The sequence below is a fragment of the Mustela nivalis genome (assembly GCF_964662115.1).
Source record: "Mustela nivalis genome assembly, chromosome: 7".
Lineage (NCBI taxonomy): Eukaryota > Metazoa > Chordata > Mammalia > Carnivora > Mustelidae > Mustela > Mustela nivalis.
The window spans coordinates 89,188,633-89,209,115 of NC_139026.1; the positions used below are offsets into that span (position 1 = coordinate 89,188,633).

The 20,483-nt window shown below is 45.4% G+C and overlaps 1 protein-coding gene across 4 annotated transcripts in view; it reads left to right on the forward strand.

The window, feature by feature from the left end:
• The window catches only part of SLC4A8 (solute carrier family 4 member 8), a 78,511-nt gene extending 63,716 nt beyond the window's left edge, over nt 1–14,795 (forward strand). For 3 of the 4 annotated variants that reach the window (XM_082741358.1, XM_082741360.1, XM_082741361.1), the window contains 4 exons: nt 713–850; nt 5,843–5,934; nt 7,966–8,061; nt 9,424–14,795. In XM_082741358.1, coding sequence (XP_082597484.1) covers nt 713–850; nt 5,843–5,934; nt 7,966–8,061; nt 9,424–9,436 — 339 coding nt within the window. In that variant the 3' untranslated portion in view covers nt 9,437–14,795. The remainder of the gene's footprint in view (nt 1–712; nt 851–5,842; nt 5,935–7,965; nt 8,062–9,423) is intronic. The other variant, XM_082741359.1, reaches the window with a different exon arrangement.
• The last annotated feature ends 5,688 nt before the right edge of the window (nt 14,796–20,483 follow it).

Sequence of the window (20,483 nt, forward strand, 5' to 3'; positions counted from 1 at the left end):
GGGTGAAAAGGCAGTGAGGGTAATGTTTGGTGCACATTTCAGGACTTTTTGGGAGAATATTCAAGGGTGAGGAAAACGGGGGTCGGGGGTGGTGCTCTTCTCCCTTCCTCTCTTACACGTGTACCTCCTGATAGATCTCTATCAAGTTACTTTCTCTCCCTGGGCCTCAGTTTTGTCAATTACAAAAAGAGTGTCGGGCCAGTCCACGGGGCAGAACCACAAAACACTAGCGATTCATGATGCAGGCATATAGCAAGGATTTTGTGGGGAAATGTAAAGGTGAAGGGTCAGGGGGAATTCTGATGGTCCTTCAAAGTCCTTCCTGCCATGGTGAGGTGTGCTTGGGCTGGGCGTGCCTGGTCTTGCCATAGCTGGGCTCTGGCAAAAGCTCTCTCCCCTAGGACTGCCCTGCAGCCCTTCCTGCTGGTCCCACCACAGGAAAAGGCAACCCTGGGCCCTCTGAGGATGAGCGGTATCTCTTTTCAATGAAGGAAATTAAGTCGGTTGCTTTCCAAGTTGTAGGGCTGTTATGACGATAGTTACATAAAATCCTATACAGAAAGCCCTCTCCTTAGTATCTGATACAAAGAAGGCACTCCATAATAGGCGACTATTATGATTACTCTGCATTTGCTTTTCCTTGAAATGTCCTAGTGTTTAACTCCAGGAAGGAAATGAACTCCTTTAATTCCCTTTCTTTATTTTTCTTCAGGTATTGGCGTTGGTCTTTGTCAGGAAAGTCATGGATCTCTGTTTCTCTAAACGAGAGCTGAGCTGGTTAGATGACCTCATGCCTGAAAGTAAAAAGAAGAAGTTGGATGATGCCAAAAAGAAGGCCAAGGAGGAAGAGGTCATGGTTCTTGCACCAACTGTACATTTCGGGCAGCCTCAAGTTACAGAACATAGGAAGGGCCACAGGAGAAGTTAGCATGTCAGGAATCCCAAGGGTTGTATTCAGGAGTTGGGAAGATTACTCCAAAGGTGTTCTTAGCTGAGAATGGATGAAGGATTCTTGTCCCTATCTGTCCTTTATTTTTGGTCCCAATAATCAGGTCTTTTTTCCCTTTGTTTGTCTACAGTCTACTTAGAATATGAACATAGAGTCTGCTCTTATTATCAGATCTCATGGTTCGTGTTCTCCCAAAACGCCTAATTTGACAACCATACAAAACCTATCATTTGTTATGTACCTAATTGCAGATGGTGTCGAGGTTGGCACCATGCAAAGATAACTTGCACAGGACTTTCTGTCCTTCCTCATTTCCCTCAGCACTTAGCATCTGCTGTCCGCACAATGGACGCTCAATCAATGGTCTATGCGTGCCAAGAATGGATGTGTAACAAAATGAAAATACCAGACCAAGAAATGAATGAGCCGGAAAGTGTTTCCAAATACAGTTAGTGCCTGAAATAGTATCCTTTGAAATATATTTTAAATGACGTTTTTCCTTAATATCTTGAATTTTTAAAAATCTTGTATTATTTTGTCCCAGTTCTATTGAGATATAATTGACCTATATAACACTGACATAATGATTTGCTATATGTATATATTGTGAAATGATCACAATAAGGTTCGTTAACACATTCATCACCTCACATAGTCACATTTTTTTTGTGATGAGAATTTTAAAAATTACTCTCTCAGCAATTTTCAAATACACAGTACAGCATTGTTAACTATAGTCATCATGCTGAACATTACGTCCCCAGAATTTATTTATCTTATAACTGAAAGTTTGTATCCTTTGACTACCTTCACCCATTTCCCCCACCCCCAGCAACAACCAATCTGTTCTCTCGATTCTAGAACTTCAGATGTTTCTTAGGTTCCACAAATAAATGAGATCACATAGTGTTTATCTTTCTCTGTCAGACTTATTTCTCTTAGCTTAATGTCTTAAGTTTCATTCATGTTGTTGCAAATGGCAAGATTTCCTTCTTTTTTATGGCCACATGATATTCAATTCAATTCAATTGTGTATATATAAACACACAATATATATTACCTTTTCTTTGTCCATTCATCACCTGATGGACTCTTAGGTTGTTTCCATGTCTTGGCTATGGTAACTAATGCTGCAGAGAGCATGGGGGTGTGGAGAGCTCTTTGAGATGGTAATTTCACTTTCCGTTGGATATATGCCCAGTATAGTGCAGTGGCTGGATCGTACGGTAGTTCTGTTTTTTAACTTTTTGAGACCTCCATGTTGTTTTCCAGAGTAGCTGTACCAATTTGCATTTCCACCAGGAGTACAACAGAGTTCCCCTTTTCTCTGCATTCTTGCCAGCACTTACCTCTTCTCTTTTTGGTAATAGCCACTCTGATTGTGTGGGATGTTATCTCATTGTGGTTTTGATTTAAATTTCACTAATTATTAGTGATGTTGAACACCTTTTCATGTATCTTCCAGCCATTTGTATATCTCCTTTGGAAAAATGGCTGTTTTAAAATTGGATGATGATGATGATTGCTGTTGAGTTATATGGATCGCTTATATATTTTGGTTATTAACTACTTACCAGAGATGTGGTTTACAGATATTTCCTCCTATTCCATAGTTTCCCTTTTCATTTTGTTGCTTATTTCTTTTGCTGTGCAGAAGCTTTTTTAGTTTGATACCATCCCACTTGTTTATTTTTGCTTTTGTTGCTTGTGGTTTTGGTGTCATATCCACAAAATCATCGCCAAGAACAATGTCAAAGGACGTTTCCCCTATATTTTCTTCTAAGAGTTTTAGTGTTTCAGGTTTTATATTCACGTCTAATAACATTTCGAGGTGATTTTTGTGAATGGTGTCAGATGGAGTTCCGGTTTCATTCTTTTGCTTGCAAATATCCAGTTTTCCCAGCGACATTTTTTGAAGAGACTATCCTTTCTCCACTGAATATTCTTGGCTCCCTTGTCAAATATTAGTTAACCATATATGCTTGGGCATATTTCTGGGCTTCTAAGTCTGTCACATGTGTCTTTTTTCTATTATTAAATGAGTTTTAACAGTTATAAGCACAAAAACATCGGAGGAAAACTTTAAATAGAAGATTGATAGAAATCACTACATAAAATGTAAAGTTTTCAAGTGTCCAAGGACTCTGTAAACAAAATTTAAAAATCATATATACATATGTGCATGTGTGTGAACGCACACAGAAGCATACTTCATTTGATTGTGCTTCCCTTTATTGTACTTCATAAATATTATATCCTTTACAAAGTGAAGATTTGTGGCAACCCTGTGTCAAGTGAATCTGTCAGCACCATTTTCCCAGAAGCACTGGCTTTCTTTGTGTCTCTGTGTCATCCTTTGACAACTCTGGCAATATTTCAAGCTTTTTCATTATTACTTGTTATGGTGATTTGTGATTAGAGTTTATGATTCATTGAAAGCTCAAGTGATAGCATTTTCTAGCAATAGGGCATGTTTTAATTAAGGCATGTACATTGTTTTAAATCTAATGCTCTTTTAGACACTAAACAGACTAGAGTATAGCGTAAACAGAAGTTTGATACGCACTGGGAAGCCAAAAAATTCATTTGACTTGCCTTATTGTGATAGTCTGGAACCAAACCCGTAATGTCTCCAAGGTATGCCTGTACGTTCGTACACACATACATACATACATACATACATTTATTTACTGATTTATATAAAATTTTAGGTAGTGATATGTTTGAAGAATAACACAAGGAGTGAGGGAGTTACTTTATTTAGGGTGATCCAGGAATGACTGGAAGGAGACATCTCATCCGAAATCTGGGTAAAGTGAGGGCAAGTCATGAGACTATCTGGGAGTCGGAACATTCCAGGCCTGGGGCACAGCAAGCGCCAAGGTTTTGAAGCAGAAATGAGCTTGGTGTTGTTAAAGAACATGAGAAAGCCAGAGAGCCTGGAAGGGAGAGAGGTGGTGAGAGACTAGTCAGCAGTCTGTGGCTGTGGTTTAGGTAAGAGGTGGAGGCGGTCGAGGCTAAGGGAGAGGATCGGAGACTTCCTCTGAAGAGCAAGTAGACAGGTTTTGCTAATGTAGAATGGGCATGGGTGAAAGAGAGGAATCAAAGGTGAGTCTTAGATTTTTGGAGTGAACAATTGGATGAGTAGTTGTGCTGTTTAGTAAGCAGTTTTGGGAAGGAGACTCAAAGCATCTCTTTTGGATGTTAATTTGGGGATGGGTGGTAAACATACTCCTTATTTTCCAGAATTTCTTAAGTAAACATGTATTTGTGAATACATGTTTTACTTTATAAAGTTATTTTGAAGACTAAATGAAAGAAAAATAATGAAGACTTCACCCCAAAATTTCATATCAGCATCCAATATTTATGTTCATTACTTTATGTTCTCTTTAAGTCCCTAACATAGTTTTTGTACAAGTGTAGTAATTGTTTATTTGAGGGACAGGTATTTTTCTTCTGATTTTCCCCCTCAATTTGATTTCATAAGACACTTTCGTATTTCTATATGTCTATATAATAAAAAATCATATTTATTGTTTTAATGACTGCATAATATTCTATAGTGTTTCTCATAATTAATTTAAACTTTCTTTTTAAAATTTATAGTTGTTTTAGGATTTATTACTAATATACTACTTTAAACATCTTTGTACATACTCTTTTTCTGTAATTGTTTTCTTTAACTTGAGAGAATTTTCTTTCTTTTTTTTTTTTTTAAAGATTTTATTTATTTATTTGACAGAGAGAGATCACAAGTAGGCAGAGAGGCAGGAAGAGAGAGAGAGGAGGAAACAGGCTCCCTGCTGAGCAGAGAGCCCGATGCAGGACTCGATCCCAGGACCCTGAGATCATGACCTGAGCCGAAGGCAGTGGCTTAACCCACTGAGCCACCCAGGCGCCCGAGAGAATTTTTTTAAAAAACATTTTGTTATGGAATATTCAAACATATCCAAATGTAGAAAGTTATTTCCTTGATTGCCTTATTATTATCATTTTTTAAAGTTTTTTTTTTTTTAAGATTTTATTTATTTATTTGACAGAGATCACAAGCAGGCAGAGAGGCAGGCAGAGAGAGAGAGAGAGAGAGAGAGGAGGAAGCAGGCTCCCTGCTGAGCAGAGAGCCCGATGCAGGACTCGATCCCAGGCTCCTGGGATCATGACCTGAGCTGAAGGCAGAGGCTTTAACCCACTGAACCACCCAGGCGCCCCTATTATCATTATTTTTAACAATCTGTTTGTTTGAATCAGGACCCAAGTAAGACCTATATATTACAATGGTTGATTTTTTTTTTTTTAGGAGTTTTTATTTGTTTATTTGATAGATCACAAGTAGGCAGAGAGGCAGGCAGAGAGAGAAAGGAGGAAGCAGGCTCTCTGCTCAGGAGACAGCCTGATGTGGGGCTTGATCCCAGGACCCTGGGATCATGACCTGATCCGAAGGCAGAGGCTTTAACCCACTGAGCCATCCAGGCACCCTGGTTGATACGTTTCTTAAATCTCTTCAGGGTTCCCTTTGTATCTTTTTTTTTTTCTTTCTGTTGAAGAAACTAAGTCTGTGACCTGTAGGATTTTCCACCATTTAGATTTTACTGTGTCCCTTGGTGTCACTTAACACATGTTCTTCTGTCCTCTATATTTCTAGTAAATTGGTAGTTGGCTCTAGAGTTTTATTCAGATTCATTTTCTTTCTTTAAAAAAAAAAATACTATTCCATAGATACAAAGATCTGGTTGTCTTTTTTGGCGATGAGCCAAACCTATGCAAGAACATAAGTGCACTCTTTCAAAATAAATGTGAGAGGAATTAGGTAGAAATTGTGGGGAGAGATGGGTGGTGTAGACTCACGGTTTTACATGGTCTAAGATAGAATAATGTGTTCTTCTCTTGTAGGAGGCTGAGAAAATGTTAGAAATCGGGGGAGACAAGTTCCCCTTGGAGAGCAGGAAGTTACTAAGTAGTCCTGGAAAGAACAGCAGCTTCAGGTAAAAAAAACTCCCTGCACACCAGGGAGATTACTGTTTCGGTTATTCTGTAAACATGTGGCGTTGTGGTGGGGGGTGGTCACAAACACAGCTGCTGGCATGAAGACCTAACATTCAGCCTTCCGGCTCCAATCTGGGAAAATACCTTTACCTTCCATGGTTTCCTGAGCACCTGCTATGAGCCAGGCACCACACCAGGTGCCAGGAATCACAAGAACGGAGGTAAGGCAGCCTATGTACTGAGCGCCTTCTCTGTGCTAGGAAGGTGTTAGAAGCTTGATTTAGGTAGTCTCCATTAATGTTTACAATAACTCTCTGATATAAGTCTCATTATCCGTGTTTGTACAATGAGAAAACTGAGGCTTGGAGGGTTTTAGGTAATTTGCCCAAGGTCACAACGCTTCTAAGTAGGAAGTTTAAGAGTTGGCCCTAGTCTTTGTATTCTTCAGGTCAGCGCTCCCTCTTCTTTCTCTGCCATTTTCCAGAGATGACTAGGATATGGCCTTTGTTTCCAGAGGGTCTCAGCTTGGGGGTGTGGAATTCGAATGCTTGGGCCAGACTTTGGGGAAGGAACGAGGCAGCCCCTCCAGTTTGATTTCATGGCATCTGGGGGCCTAGGAGCCAAGTGAGAACTGAACTTGGGTTCCCCAAATTCCTTACTTCTGCCACTGATCTTGGCCACCTCCGGCAAAGTTACTGCTCACCACAGATCACAGGACGCTGAATTGGTCCATTTGTGGCTTCGGTGCCAGCATTTTGTTTCCACTGAGGAAGAAGTACACATAAGCTGGAAGAAGCCCAGAGGCTGAGACGGGGGAGAAAAGGAAGAGAGAGGGGGTCTGGATCATCTAGATCCTGGATAATTATTGCCGAATCATTGAATCGATAGTGGTTTATACTGAGGGGAAATGAAGGACATCTTTGGTATTTTAAAAAATTAGATTTATTTATTTTGATAAATAAAAATACATACTTAAGGAGCACAATGTGATGTTTTGAATATAGGTACATATTGTGAGATGATGGTTACAGTCAAACTAATACCATATTTGTTACCTCCTATAGCTACTGTTCTATTTTTGTGTGGTGAGAACACTTTCTTAGCAGACTTAAAGTGTACAATATATTACTGTTAGCTGTGGTCATGCTGTTTATACATCTTGAGAACATATTCATCTTATAACTACAAGTTTGTAACCTTTGATCCACATCTCCCCTTTTCCCCCACCCCTCAGCCTCTGTTCCTATGAGTTTGACTTTTTGTGTGTGACTGACCCCAAAGAAATGGAATCTTTGGACCTTAATAAGCTGTCTACAAGTTGTCAAGGAAGTAGCTGCAGGCTTTGAATTCTCTGGCAGCAAAGTAGGAGCAATGTTCCCTTTCTACTAGGATGCTGCCTCCTTTTCCGGCCTTTTAAAATGAGACTTTCTGGCTGGTAGAAAATTTCCCAGTCCTCTGGGGTGCTAGGAGACCAACCAAGGACTGGATTCAAGGCCTTGACTCTCCACTTACTGACGTTTGACCTTGGTGATCACTTAGCTCTGGGAGCCTTGGGTTCTGCCCTTTCAAAATGAGGATGTGAATAACCCCTGATTTGGTAGTTAAGATAATAGATTGTATGCATTCTTTATAAACTACAAATGGAAACCATTGGCCATGTAAGTGAGAAAACACATGAAGAATGCTTCTGAGCACCATGCCTGGCACATGGTGAGCCTGGCACTGGGGAACACTCAGTAGGTGGTAGCTCCCTAAGCTGTCACCAGCACCCACAGAGGGGCCTTTGAAAGGGCACAATTGTGGGGGCAGAGCTGCCCACACTTGGCACCCCAGCCCCATCCTCAGCTGCCCCTCACGGGCCACCTCACCTCACTACACTCCAACCACCTGGCTCCTGGCACTGCCGAGAGCTGTCAGCTGAGGTCCCTCAGACTGACTCTCTCCCGTCCGGTGGCCTGGTGATCGTTACAGATGGAGATGTGTCTTATATTTGCATGTCCTCCATTTACTGTCCTGAGCATTGATTTCAGATGTGACCCCTCTGAGATTAACATATCTGATGAGATGCCGAAAACCACGGTCTGGAAAGCTCTCAGTATGAACTCTGGCAATACAAAGGAAAAGAGGTAAAGAAGAATATAATTGCTGATTTTTATTTGTTTCTGGCTTTTAAAAATAGCAATCATGTTGACAGCGAAATATATCATAGTTGCAAAATTGAATTGTCTAAAAAATATCACTTCTGGGACTGCTGCTAACCCCATGAGACTTGCTAGAAGCCTAAGAAAAGGAAAACAGGTTTTCTAACTATTTGAACAGATGTGCAGTCTGGAGCTGCCCATTTACACAGCCCCAAAGTCAGGATGGGATTATCTGGGAATGTAAATTTGCTTTATCTATTTAGTCACCTTAATCCTCTTTCTAAAAGTTCCCATTTCAGGGGTACCTGGGTGGCTCAGTGTGTTAAAGCTAACCTTCCAACTCTATAGATTTCAGCTCAGGTCATGAGCTCAGGGTGGTGAGGTCAGCTCCACATAGCCCGGAGAACCTGTTTAGGACTGATTCTCTCCCTCTCCCTCTGCCTGTCCCCCAGCTCGTGCATGTACTCTCAAAGAAAAGAAAAGAAAAGAAAAGAACCATTAAAAGTACCCATTTCAAAATCTCCCTGGTTACTGGAACTGTGCAAACTGGAAAATGGCTAAAATGTACAGAGAGTGTCAATAGTATTGATACAGACATTTAACTCGTTCCATAATGAGAATTATTGTGAAGAAAAGGTTTTGAAATATTATCACAGTTTTCTTATTTGAGAAACGAAATTCTGTATATCATTTGCCAATAGATAGATCAATTTTCATCAGGTTACTGAAGAAAATGGAAGGATTTGAGGCATCTTTGCCTTCACGGAGGTAGGCTATGCACCCAAATTACTTGAATAATTTAGTCCAAACACCACTTTAATTTAAGAAGTCAGAAAACTAAAAGCAAAATCTTAAGTCTATACTAAAGGCAACTTTTCTAGTTAAGGAAAAAAAGCAGTAGTCTAGGAATTAGGGTACTTGGTCTAGCCATTCATTCCTTGTATAGACTGGCAGGCCGTTGTTTCTGGGACTCAGTTTATTCAGCATTAAAATGGGGATAATAATGACTGACTGCCTCACTCAAACGAGTGTTCTGAGGAGGAGCTGAAGTACTTTGAAAAGTCACCAGTGGGTGGTAGTGGTAGGCTCTTTCTTCATCGAATGGGTTAAAATAAATCTGTGCTGAATGTGAGTGAAATATAGAATCTTGTTTCCTTCAGAGGAAAATCCAGGCAGCTGTCGAAATGTATAACGCACGTGGTTATTTTTAGTCGAGAACTAGTCTACTTGTAAATGAACTTAAAATATAGCCAGATCCAAATTGTGGTGACATCTTCAAAGTATTGTGTTAAAAGCAGCAATGAATCATGTGTTCCCTTTTTGTCTAATTGTAACACTTTTATTCAGTCTCTTCAACTAAAAGTCTTTGCTGGGAAGGAAGATTTGGGCTGTGAGGTGCCTCAGGGAAGTTCTGGTTACAGAGAAGATGGTGAGTCTCTCAGAGAAGAAGCAAGACCAAGTCTGGCCTGTCCGCCATCACATCAAAGCCATGCTGAAGCATCCAATTACCCGTGCTGTGCGCTGGAGGGCAGCCAGCCATCCCCATACCAGCAATCCATCACCAGAGGTGAACGGGGAAGCAGAAGACCACCTCTTGCTGGTACTTCTCTTCTTCCTTTCTCTTTCTCTTCAGAACTGCCACCCGTGAAGACCCAGCTTCCCATCTTCCAGACATTTTCTCTGAAACTCTCTGCTGGCCTGCAGAGCCATATGGATCCACCCTGCCCCTGAGGATTCCTTCGATGAGCTCCCTCTTCCTGAAGGATGGGGCCGGGGAGTCAGAGGAGAGCAGAGAGAAAAGGGAAGGCTCTCCAGTCCCGTAGAATCCGCAGGCTCTGAGGCAGCCCTGGGCCTTCGTTTGATGCCTCCTCTGGGGGAGGCTGGTCATCCCCAGAGGCTGTCAGGGATGTCCGCCACTAGGAGGATCAGTGACCTGGGCATTGGCAGGGTTCACCACCAGAGCCAGAAGATGCCTCTGCCCCAGACACATCTGTGTCGCTTCCTAGCAGCAGCCTACATAACTCGGCAAGAACCGTGGGTGATGACAGGGCCATGAGGGACACTGGAGTTGTTCAGCTCAGACAGGAGAAAGCTTGGGGGGAAGATCAGCAATGATAAGTGAGGACAAGTAGCTTCTCTTGGTTTCATTGAGGATGGACTAAGAGAACAAGCTTCAGTTGTTCCAGAAGGAGTTGGTTTAGACACCAGGAAGGGCTTCCTAGCCTGAAGATTTGTCCTAGTGTCTGCTTTCTAGACATCTGAGAAAGGTTCGATAATAGTTGTTTGTGAGTAGAAAGGGAGATACGGTGTTTTTATTGGACATGTGGAAACATCCATATTTTGCTGCTGTCTCTTAAGGATACATTCTGATTCTACTCCAGGAGAGATCCAAATGCTTACGTAATGTCTCCTTAGCTGCCTTAGTAGCAAACCATCCTCAACTCAATGGACCCAAACCACCTTCAACCGGGTGGTTTCTTCATCATTGTGAATTTCTTTTGATTGACAAGTGTTTGGGCTCTCAGATGTAAAAAGCCACACTGGGAAATGAACCATAAGTGGTGAAATTAATTTTGGTATTTAGTTGAAAACTATATTTATAGTTTTTTCTCTTCTCTAACGTGATGAATATCAAGTGTGTCTAGGTTTTCCTTTCTTTTGTGCGCAGAATGTGACAAGTCAGCGTGTTGGTACCCAGGGAATTCGATCACATCAGTTTTCCATCTTGGAAAATCTTTGTTCAGTGGTATGTTCCTACGGGTTGCTCTCCTTTTGTAGGTGAAGAGTTGGTGACAAAACTTTGTGGAATTTTGCATTCCTTCGACTCTTAAAATAAATCAGTGTAGTCTAGTCTTACTCTGAAGTCCTTTGAAATTGAAGGAATCCTGCATTTCTTTAACATTGCCCCATCCCCCAGAACCATGCCTATTTCAATACGCAGACGATTGTCAGACTACTAAACAGCTGGCACAGGATGGACGCCAACCACTCAGAACGGATGCCGGCTGTAAACAAGCAGGTATGCGTGGCGTAGCCGCTGCCTGTGGGTTGGGCGCCATGTTGCTTTCAAACGTTAAAACCACATCCCTTGAAATTGTGGTATTGTTCCTGGCTTGCCTGATTTCTGCTCACAAGGCTGTTTCAGGGATAGCCTTGGCTTCCCTTTATATGGTGCAGACAGGAACAGGCACGCATCTTTGAACTATATGGGCATTAAAATCTCTGTGAGCCAAAGCTTCACATTTTATCACTTTGGGCGAAATGTAATGATTGTACCCATTTACCTACTTAATGTAGAAAAATCAAAAGGCAACCTGTCAGCGGGAAAAGCTTTCCTGCTGACTTGCCCTGTCTCTCTTCGGCTGCTTCCTTGAGCTTGCCTCTTTCTTTGTCTTCCTTGTTCCCTGAGAGCACTCCTGCTTTCCTCTTCCAACCTGCCCCTCCTATCATTTCTGGCCATCACTGTAGAGACAGGTTGGTGACTGCTTCTCCTGTTCCCTGAGCCTCAGCACAGCTGTGAGGAATGTGGTGCAGAAAAGCCCATTGTACAACAAGTTAGGTGACAACATCACTCAGAAAAATCTCCTAATGATCGGTGTCTCCTGATGCCTTATATACGCTAGGCCTCTCGAGAACAGAAAACCTGTCCTTGTTAACTGTGTGCAGTCAATCACTGGACCACGTGTATACATCTGGTCCTTCTAGAACCAGACCCTCCAGGTTCCTGCGCCATAGGAATGTTATTTAATTTGGAAGCCCGTGCCAATCCGTTAAGGCCATTACATCTTTTCTCAAACAGTAGCGAGCCTCATTTCTGCTGCATCTCTGTGGTGGAAACCATTCCCTACTCTTCTTGTCTCTCTTTTCCCAACTCCCACCAAATGCTCAACCCCCATCCTACCCGAATGCTTCCTTGCTCACGGCTGGTGGCCATGGTGGCAGAAGCAAGCTGGGCAGTGTTTGGGGTAGGGAACCGTGAGTGGAGGTGAATATGAGTGTGTGTGTGTGTGTGTGTGTGTGTGTGTGCATGTATGATCATCGACAAATGCAAGTGTGTCCATAGATGTCCTTGCTGCTATTAAGTAGCTTTGTGTACCTAAGCTGGGGGGACATTAAAAAATACCATCGTTCTCCTAACTAGGGTTTCTCAGAGTTCTCTGATAGAATAGCTTGACGACAAATATAGGCAGATTAGTCTATAGGAAAAGGTGTTTAAACTCGTTGTTAAGAAGAAACTGACTTAGGCGTAGAGATTGTGGGAATGTTGGCAGGCCAGTGCCCTGACGGGCTGGTTGCGTCAAGGTAGGAAGGGAAGGAGGCCAGGAGGTTAAGAAAGTGATAGTAGGTGAAAAGCTGGTTCTAGTGGTAAGAGTGGGTGTTGTGGGGTGGTTGCGTTACTTCTAGCTCATGACTTTGAGGGGAAGGGTTGGTCCAGAGAGAAGGGGGAGACCAGCGGTATGCCATGAACTTGCCAGATCTGTTCAATTGCGTAAAACCCAGACTAGCCCTTTGTGACGATATGTGATTTTCAACTTCTGATGATGGGATCATCAGGAGATCTGGTCTTTACGCGTACGGCTCCTGTCTGCACCTCCTTAGTTATAGAAATTTGCCTTTGCAATAGAGAAGTAAGGAACCATTTATTCCAAAAGATGACATGAATAGTTGCTCTTTCTCTTTGTTTGGGATGCAACTGGCTTTTAAACTAGTCATAAATGTTTGATAAAAATCTGGTAAATGCTCAAAAGTCTCAGGCGGGGCTGACATCTCAGGCTATGACAGCTGTGACTTTCAAGAGGTCTCTGATTTTAGGAATCTGTGCTTTCTGGTCATCCAAAGAAGATAATTCCCACTTTTACTTAATTTTCGATTTACTCATATCTCTAGACTTCCCTCTTAGTGGAGAAATCAGCAGTTCTTCCTGCATCTTCTCTATCGACTTCACTGTCCATGTCCTGAGCTCTACGTTTTCCTGAGACATAGGAGAAGGTGTGACTCCTGGGCTCCCGGCTTTCCTTTTAATTGGCATCAGAAGTCCCATCCACTCTGTTCTCTCTGCTACTGTATCAGCTTCTCTAAATGTCTTCTTCTGCAACAGTATTTGCACCTCTTCCTAGGACTTTAAAGCAATCTTTCTATTTGTCACCGCATTTTCTTCAGACTTCTCAGGTTTCCAAGCCACATCCTGGCAGGACATTCAGGAACCCTGCATTGAATGTTCTCGGCCTTCCTGACTTTCTTTGGGTTGCAGCTGTCAGACCTGCATGACGTAAAAATCCTTCCTGCGGGCCCCGACCGGCCAAATGAGACCTCCTCCAAGTTCCGCCCCTTTTACTGACTCAGCTTCCTCCAGCAGTCTTTCTTCTCCTTTCTGCCTGGCCTTTCACGTTCTCCTCGGAGAGCTGACTGTTCTTGGTCAGGGGTCCTCAAAATTACCACCAGTTAGGGGTGGTGAGAGGGGTGAGGAGGATGGACCGTTCTGGGGCTCCTTGGGAAGGGGACTTTTTGGTGATTATTCCTGACTTGGTGTGAGGGACTAAGGATTCTTGAAATACTGAAATATTGAAATCTTGAAATAAGCTGGGACTTAGTCCCCAGCTCATCCATCTTTCAGGGTCAACAGGAAAAGAGACCCCAAAATCAAATCAAAGTGCTTTTTCTATCAAACCTGTTCTTTTAGGTTCTTTTGATTTGGTGCCCTTGTTCTCGTACCTTAATCATAGAGAATGGGCGGTTGACTCAGTTAACACTTCTTTACTGGAAAGGAGGCTAATTTTCATAACCGAAAGAGGTGTGAAGGGTCCATATCCCTGCGTGAAGCATGAGAAAGGGAAAGGAGCGTTATGTGGATCTCTTCAACAGGAAAAGTCAGAAAGCAGAATGATTCATCCACAGGCATAATTCCTTTAGGACATTCTGTGCTTAAAGGGAATGGAATGGTTTCTGATCTTCTGAAAAGAAAAGATAGCATTTTTCTTAAGTCTAACCCACTTTCAGCGTTGGAGAACACAGAACTTTTTCTTCTAGCTGATGGCATTGACATTTCCTGAGAGAGACAGACCCCCCACCCTTCGGGGCACTCTTCCACGCCCCACAGACATCAGCAGATCTTGGGCTTCTCTTAGCAGGTTCGCGACTGACGCCAGCGGGCAGGTTCTCACACACGCAACAATGTAGGAGACAGAAGTACCAAACTGAATGTGCAATTACTCCGTTTGCAAAAGAGGCCAAAACCCTCCTCCCCACTCCTTCCTCCAATATTCACTCCTCCAAGATGATAAGCCTCCCTCACGTGGATCTGTGTCCATCTATGTGATTGGTGAGCTATGGCTGCCCGAAGCTAAAGGTGTCAGGTGGAGAGCAGAGCACCTTCCCACAGAAGGGGGCAGCTTGAGGTGCTGGTACATTTCCCTGGTTTTCTATGTTCTTCTTTCTAGTAGGTCTCATGTAGAGATAGAGATATTTTTGTTTTAGAGATTCCAAAATATATATTTTTAGTGTAAGAAATGTACCCTCTCCACACTTCACGGTGTAAATAGAACCGAAAACAAACGTGTTGTGAGAATCCCATAGCAATCTGTGGTAGGAACAGGACCCTCTCCCTTGCCACCGAGTCTCACGGTCCGCATCTGCGAACCAGGGGAGGTGACTGAGGCGCCTCTGCCTGCCCAGACCTTCCTGTGCTCAAGGGGACAAATAAAGTCTGTGTAAACTGTTCACACCTGTGGTATTTTTTGAGCTTGAACCCAGGGGCCGAGCCAATGCGGATCAGCTTCAGAACATGGAAGAAGAGTGAAGAGGAGTCATGAAGACTGTTGGGAGGAGGAGTGGGCTGTCCGCTGGGCTTGCCCTGAGAGGGGCACATGTACTGCGCTGCACAGTCCTTGCCAAAGAGAGGGACTGCATAGATGTCTGTCTGGGTGGGGGTTCAGGACAGCAGGAAAAGAGCCCATTTTGGAGATACAACCAGACTATTGAGAGCCATTGCTAACACTGAAGGACTCTCTACTGCCTAGAAGCCCAAATTTCAGGGGCCCCTGGCTGGCTCAGTTGGGAGAGCATGTGATGCTTCATCTCAGGGTCATGAGTTCAAGCCCCATGCTGAATGTAAAGATTACTTAAAAATAAATTTTAAAATAAGTTACTCCTCCCTTAAAAATAAAAATCTAGATTTTAAAAATTGCTCAGCCAGGAGTATCTTGGGTTTGGCGGGGTTGGGGGGGGTTGCCTATTTATCTTCTTCCCAAATCCGTCTCTTGGAAGGTTGGAGAAAAGGGGAAGAGAGAGGGAATGGAGTAAGAGTGAAGAGGCCAGTGAGCAGGGAAGGCAGGGGCGCAGGGAGAGGCAGTCAGCAAGCCTCATGGAGTTCCTAGAAAGTCATCACCCGAAAACACCCTGAACATGGACCGCAGTGTGGATATTTTATCAAGGAGAACCAGGCCCGGCTGGGCTGTAGACCTAGAACTCACTAGCTCTGAGGACTTTTGTTATCTTTGGGCTATTTTTTTCAAATATCCTGATCGTAGACATGAAATGCCACTTTGTCTCAGAAAAACATGTTTAGGTTGTATTTAGTTGGCGGTAGTGGACTATAAAGCTGTTCATGCGGGCACGGGCTGGTTCTGATGTGGGGGAGCACTGAGCACTCTCACGTCCAGAGGACTGGCCTCGGGGCTCTGAAGGATCCCATTAAATAATAGGCGGAAAAGGGACGCCTGGGTGGCTCAGTTGGTTAAGCAGCTGCCTTCGGCTCAGGTCATGATCCCGGCGTCTTGGGATCGAGTCCCACATCGGGCTCCTTGCTCCGCAGGGAGCCTGCTTCTCCCTCTGCCTCTGCCTGCCATTCTGTCTGCCTGTGCTCGCTCTCTCTCCCTCTCTCTCTGATAAATAAATAAATTAAAAAAAAAATAATAGGTGGAAAGTACTTAGAATGGTACCTGGCATGCAGTGAGCACACAGTTAAGCAACGAGGCATCTGGTGGGAGGGGTTCCTGGAGCAGTAAGTTCGGCAGCCATCATCACATCAGGACTCCAGGACTCTGGTCACAGTTTATGCAGCTCCCTGGGTTTTCCCCTCCTAGCTGTCACAAGATGGCTCCAGAAGCTCCAGGCATCACATTAGCTGAATGCAGGAAGAGAGAAGGGCATTTCTTTTGAAGGGGAAAATGATTCCCAGAGAACCTCCCACCCCCACCCCAGTGATGTCAGTGGAGAACTGAGCCACCTCCCATCTGTAACATGGGGAAACAAGGAAGGGATGACCTTGTTCGGCTTGGATCAATGAGGTTTTGTTCTTGGGGGTGGGTCCATCTTCCCTCACTGTACTGGTGCTCTAATTCTTGTACAGAACTAGGATTCTGCTAGCAGGGAATAAGGCAGGAGCTAGAAGTGATTAAATATCCCAGGTATGGGCTGCAGACACGGGAGCAGCCGAACCAGCGGCCCTGAGCGCAGCAGGAACCCGGCACAGCAGCAGCCAGAACCTCGCCAAAGGTCAGTGGTTCTCCACCCACCTTGACCAGAGCTTCATTCAGGGGAGATGTTGAACCTGCTGGTGCCTGGTCCCCACTCTACACCAACTAAATCAAGTCTCTGCAGACAAGTGTGGGCACTAATATTTGTTACATTGTCTCCGGTTGGTTCTTACACACAGGCATGTGGAGGACCCACTGAAATGCTGCGTCCCCTTGGCCTGACTCTGCTCTTCAGTGTCTGAGCCACTTCCGGCCAGCTGCTCCTCAGCCTTGATGGTGTAAATGCTCTTCCGTGCCATAGCCCTTCGGCCACATTAGTGTCTCTGTGCCTGACCTGCCACAGCATTAGCCACCTCCACATTCATTCACCCTCACTGCCTCTCTGGTTCCAAAATCGGATTCTCAAGATCGAGAACGTGATTGGTCCCTTGGCCAGCCACAGTGTAGGTCCCTGACCGGCTTATTGATCGGGGTCTCTCAGCCTGGAGCCACACCTGGGCCAACCGGGAGGGCATGAAATGCAAGCAGTAAAAGGTATGACAGTCAAGGGGTGTCCCTTCAGCGGAGACTGTGACTTGTCAGTCCCTCTTAGAAGGAGACAAGGGCCATGGAGACACAGGAATTGACATGTTGGACATCTTAGTGATGTCCAGAGGCTGATCCCTAGGTTACAGACCTGGCCACAAATTCACCCCTCTTACCCAGTGGTTGTGTTTCATAACAAGGACACACAGGCACATGTTTGCAAGAAAAAAAGTGCAAGCTAGTGCACCACTCCCTTCTTCCCTACTGCCCCAGATGTCCCTAGCTGAGCACAGTCCCCATGGTCTCCCTGGTCCACTGTTCATGGATGGAGGGAAGCACAGAGCTGCTGGCAGGAGACTAAGGGGGTGTGACCAAGGCTCTTAGCAGGCAGCAGTGTCCACACAGCTAAACCAGGAACAAGGCTGCCTGGGTTCAAGTCCTAGCTCCGCCTTGAGAGCTGTGTGACCTTGGGCAACTTGCTTCATCTGTGCCTCAGTTTCTTTGCTGCAGAATGGCAGCCATAATGCCACCCACTTCATAGGGCCAGTGGGGAGGGCCAAATGAATTCCCAAGCAGGGGGAGGCTGGCCCTCTCTCTACTTGCTCCTCCAGGCCTTGGCTGGGCAGCTTGGTGGTAGAATGGTGTCCTGGGACCAAGGGTAAAGGAGTCCCAGCACTGTAACCTTTGTCTGTGTGTTTTATAGGTATTAACTCCTAGGAAGAAAGAGGCTTCACTGGGCATCCTAACCTAAGCCTTGTTCTCTAGTCCAACTCCCACCTGAGCCTTTCATCTGGGGTTTTGCGGTATTTGCCCAGTGATCAAAATGCTTGATCAGTCTTATTTGGGTACAAACTCCCTAGGTCCAGAGAGGAGAGACAAGAGTGACCAGGATGTTCCCAAGCCCCTAAGGGTAATGGCTATGTCTTTAATATTACCATAGTCTCCAATGCCTCCTCCCACCCTCAGAACTTACAGAATGAATTATAATCACCCAATTTCCTTAATAGATGCAGTGGATAAAGAGAAGATGCCCAGGTCTCGACTATCCAGGCAAAATCAAAAGTTTTCTAGTAACTTCGGGCTCTATGATTCTAGAGCTGATTTTGAGCCTTGTGCCCTCAGTTTCCACTCTGCCAGATGCAGAAGGTTCCTGTCCATGCGCTCCGCGTCTAAAACCCACACCTTCACGAGTACAGAAAAGTAAGCAGGCTTACTGAAAAAAGCATTCGAGAAATAGGAAATTAGAGACATAACAGTTACATCACTTGTAAATGGTGGTTGAGAAGATGAACTCAGTGTTCCGGCTAGAGTGCCTCAACGTGGCCAGGGACACAAGTTTTTTTTAAACGAATGACCAAGGGCAGTTGTAACCACTCCTGGGCAATCCCAGGAAAGTTTACAGGGTGCGTTGTGAAGATGTGAAGGGTTGGAACTGATCAGCTCTACCAGGAACTGGCATAAACAGCTGCTGGTGGTAAGATCGTCTGGGTGGAGTTTCCTGCAGCCCCCGGCCTGCATTTGGTGCAAGCAAGCTGTGGTTTCCGTGTACCCGGTCCCAAGGAGAGGACCGTGCCCTCTTCAGACGCTGCTAGAAAACAGAGATGCCCAAAGCATGCCCTTGAGAGGGACGTTGGAAGACATGGGAAAGAGGCTCGGGGAGACTGGCAGCTGGGCTTGTCTCATCATTGTCCTAGGAAGGTTGTGTGGTTATAAAAGTTCTCAGAGGACCTACGATTGGCCCCGTCTAGAAAACAAGGCAGCACATGTAAAGCACAGTGGTGAGGACCATGGGTTCTGTGGGACAAGGAAGGCACCCTTGCAGAGCCTGGGAAGCCAGGGATGCCTCCAAAGACGGAACAGTATGGAAGAGGGAAAGAAGAGGGTGTAGACCGGATCCCAGAGGCAGGAGTACTGATGGAGTGTTCTGCAGATGGCAAATTTGGCTGGTCTGCTTCAGTGAAGGGTTTTGTGTACCGAAGCAATTGTACGGAAAATTGGAGACACAGGCAAGAAGACCTTAAATGCCTGGGGTAAGGAGCGAGGGGTTCCTATAGGCTTCCTATCAAGAGGGAAATGCCCGTGTGCTGTGGTGTGGAGGACTTCATCCTGCTTGCTTTGGCAGCAAGGAAGGGCTCCAGGCCCAAGGCACTGAGGCTCCAGACCAGGGCCAGGGCAGTGGTGACGGAGGAAGGGCAGATCAGGGAGATGAACTCAAGGAACAGAAATCACTGACTGGGGACAGGGGGACACAGGCTGGGTGAACACCTCTCTAAAGTCACATGTCTGAGAGAAAAGCTGTCATGTGGGACAAAGAGGATGTGCCTGACTGAGCTTCAGAGGACACAAGCAGGACAACCTCTCTTCCAAGGAGGCTGATTTGGGCTCAGTGATAGGACTTAGAGGGAAAGCTGCCCAAGACTGAAACTCACTGCCCCAGGAGCTGTAGCGGGGCAGGATGGTGATTGCTGCCCAGCGCTGGGTGAAGGGGGACCATGTGCAAGAGAGCTGCAGGTGTGGGAGGGTGGACACGAGGGCCTGCGATGCTGCCACAGGGACAGGGCGCAAGCTGCAGACAGACGACGTTACCTGGGAGGAGGCTGGGCGATGGGAGGGGGGTGATGAAGGAGTGGGTGGGGAACAGATGTCTGAGTCGAGTAGACAGAGGGAACGGTGCAGGGAGGAGAGTGAGTGGGAGGCGGTTGTCTGCTTCTGAGGCTGAGCATGAGGCTGGGGCCTCAGCCCTGGGAGTCCCCGCTGCATCTTTGGGTTATCTGGGTCCCAGGTTACATAGGTCTGGGTCTGGGTTAAAAAAAAATCAGGTTCCAGAATGACATAAGAGGAGACTTTTCTGACTGTCCCCTGCCCTCCCTCCCCACCTGCTATGATAGGACCTCCAGGCTCTCTTAAAAGGTCCCAGAGCCCAGTTCTGTCTGCTTGTGAACTTGGTGACCTCAGTGTTAACCTCTGTATCCCACGCCCTGGTTCCAGCTCTCTGTGCCATGCCTACTGCTGAGCGAGACCCTGCCACCGCTGCTGCCTCCGTCATCTGCTGCTGCCGACATGCTGTGCCCATCCATGCTGCACCCCTGCAATGTGCTGATGGCCTTGGCCCACCAGGGCCCTCTGGGCAGCAATGCTGAGCCGGGCTATCCATCCTGAGCCAGGCTAAGGAGCCCTTTCTCCCAGCGTCAAGGCACCCTCTGCCGATGGATTCCCAAAGCTGGCTGGTTGCTTTGGGTCTTCCAGTGTGCCAGAAGAAGAGAGTTTGTTACAAGGTGGCACCTCCCTGGAAGCCCATGTCTCCCCAAAGAAGAGGATGGAACACGTTGCCCTCTACTACCAATTCCTGACCCTGGTCCGACCAGTGATGTGCAATATCAAGGTCATGCAGGCAGCAGAGGCCATGAG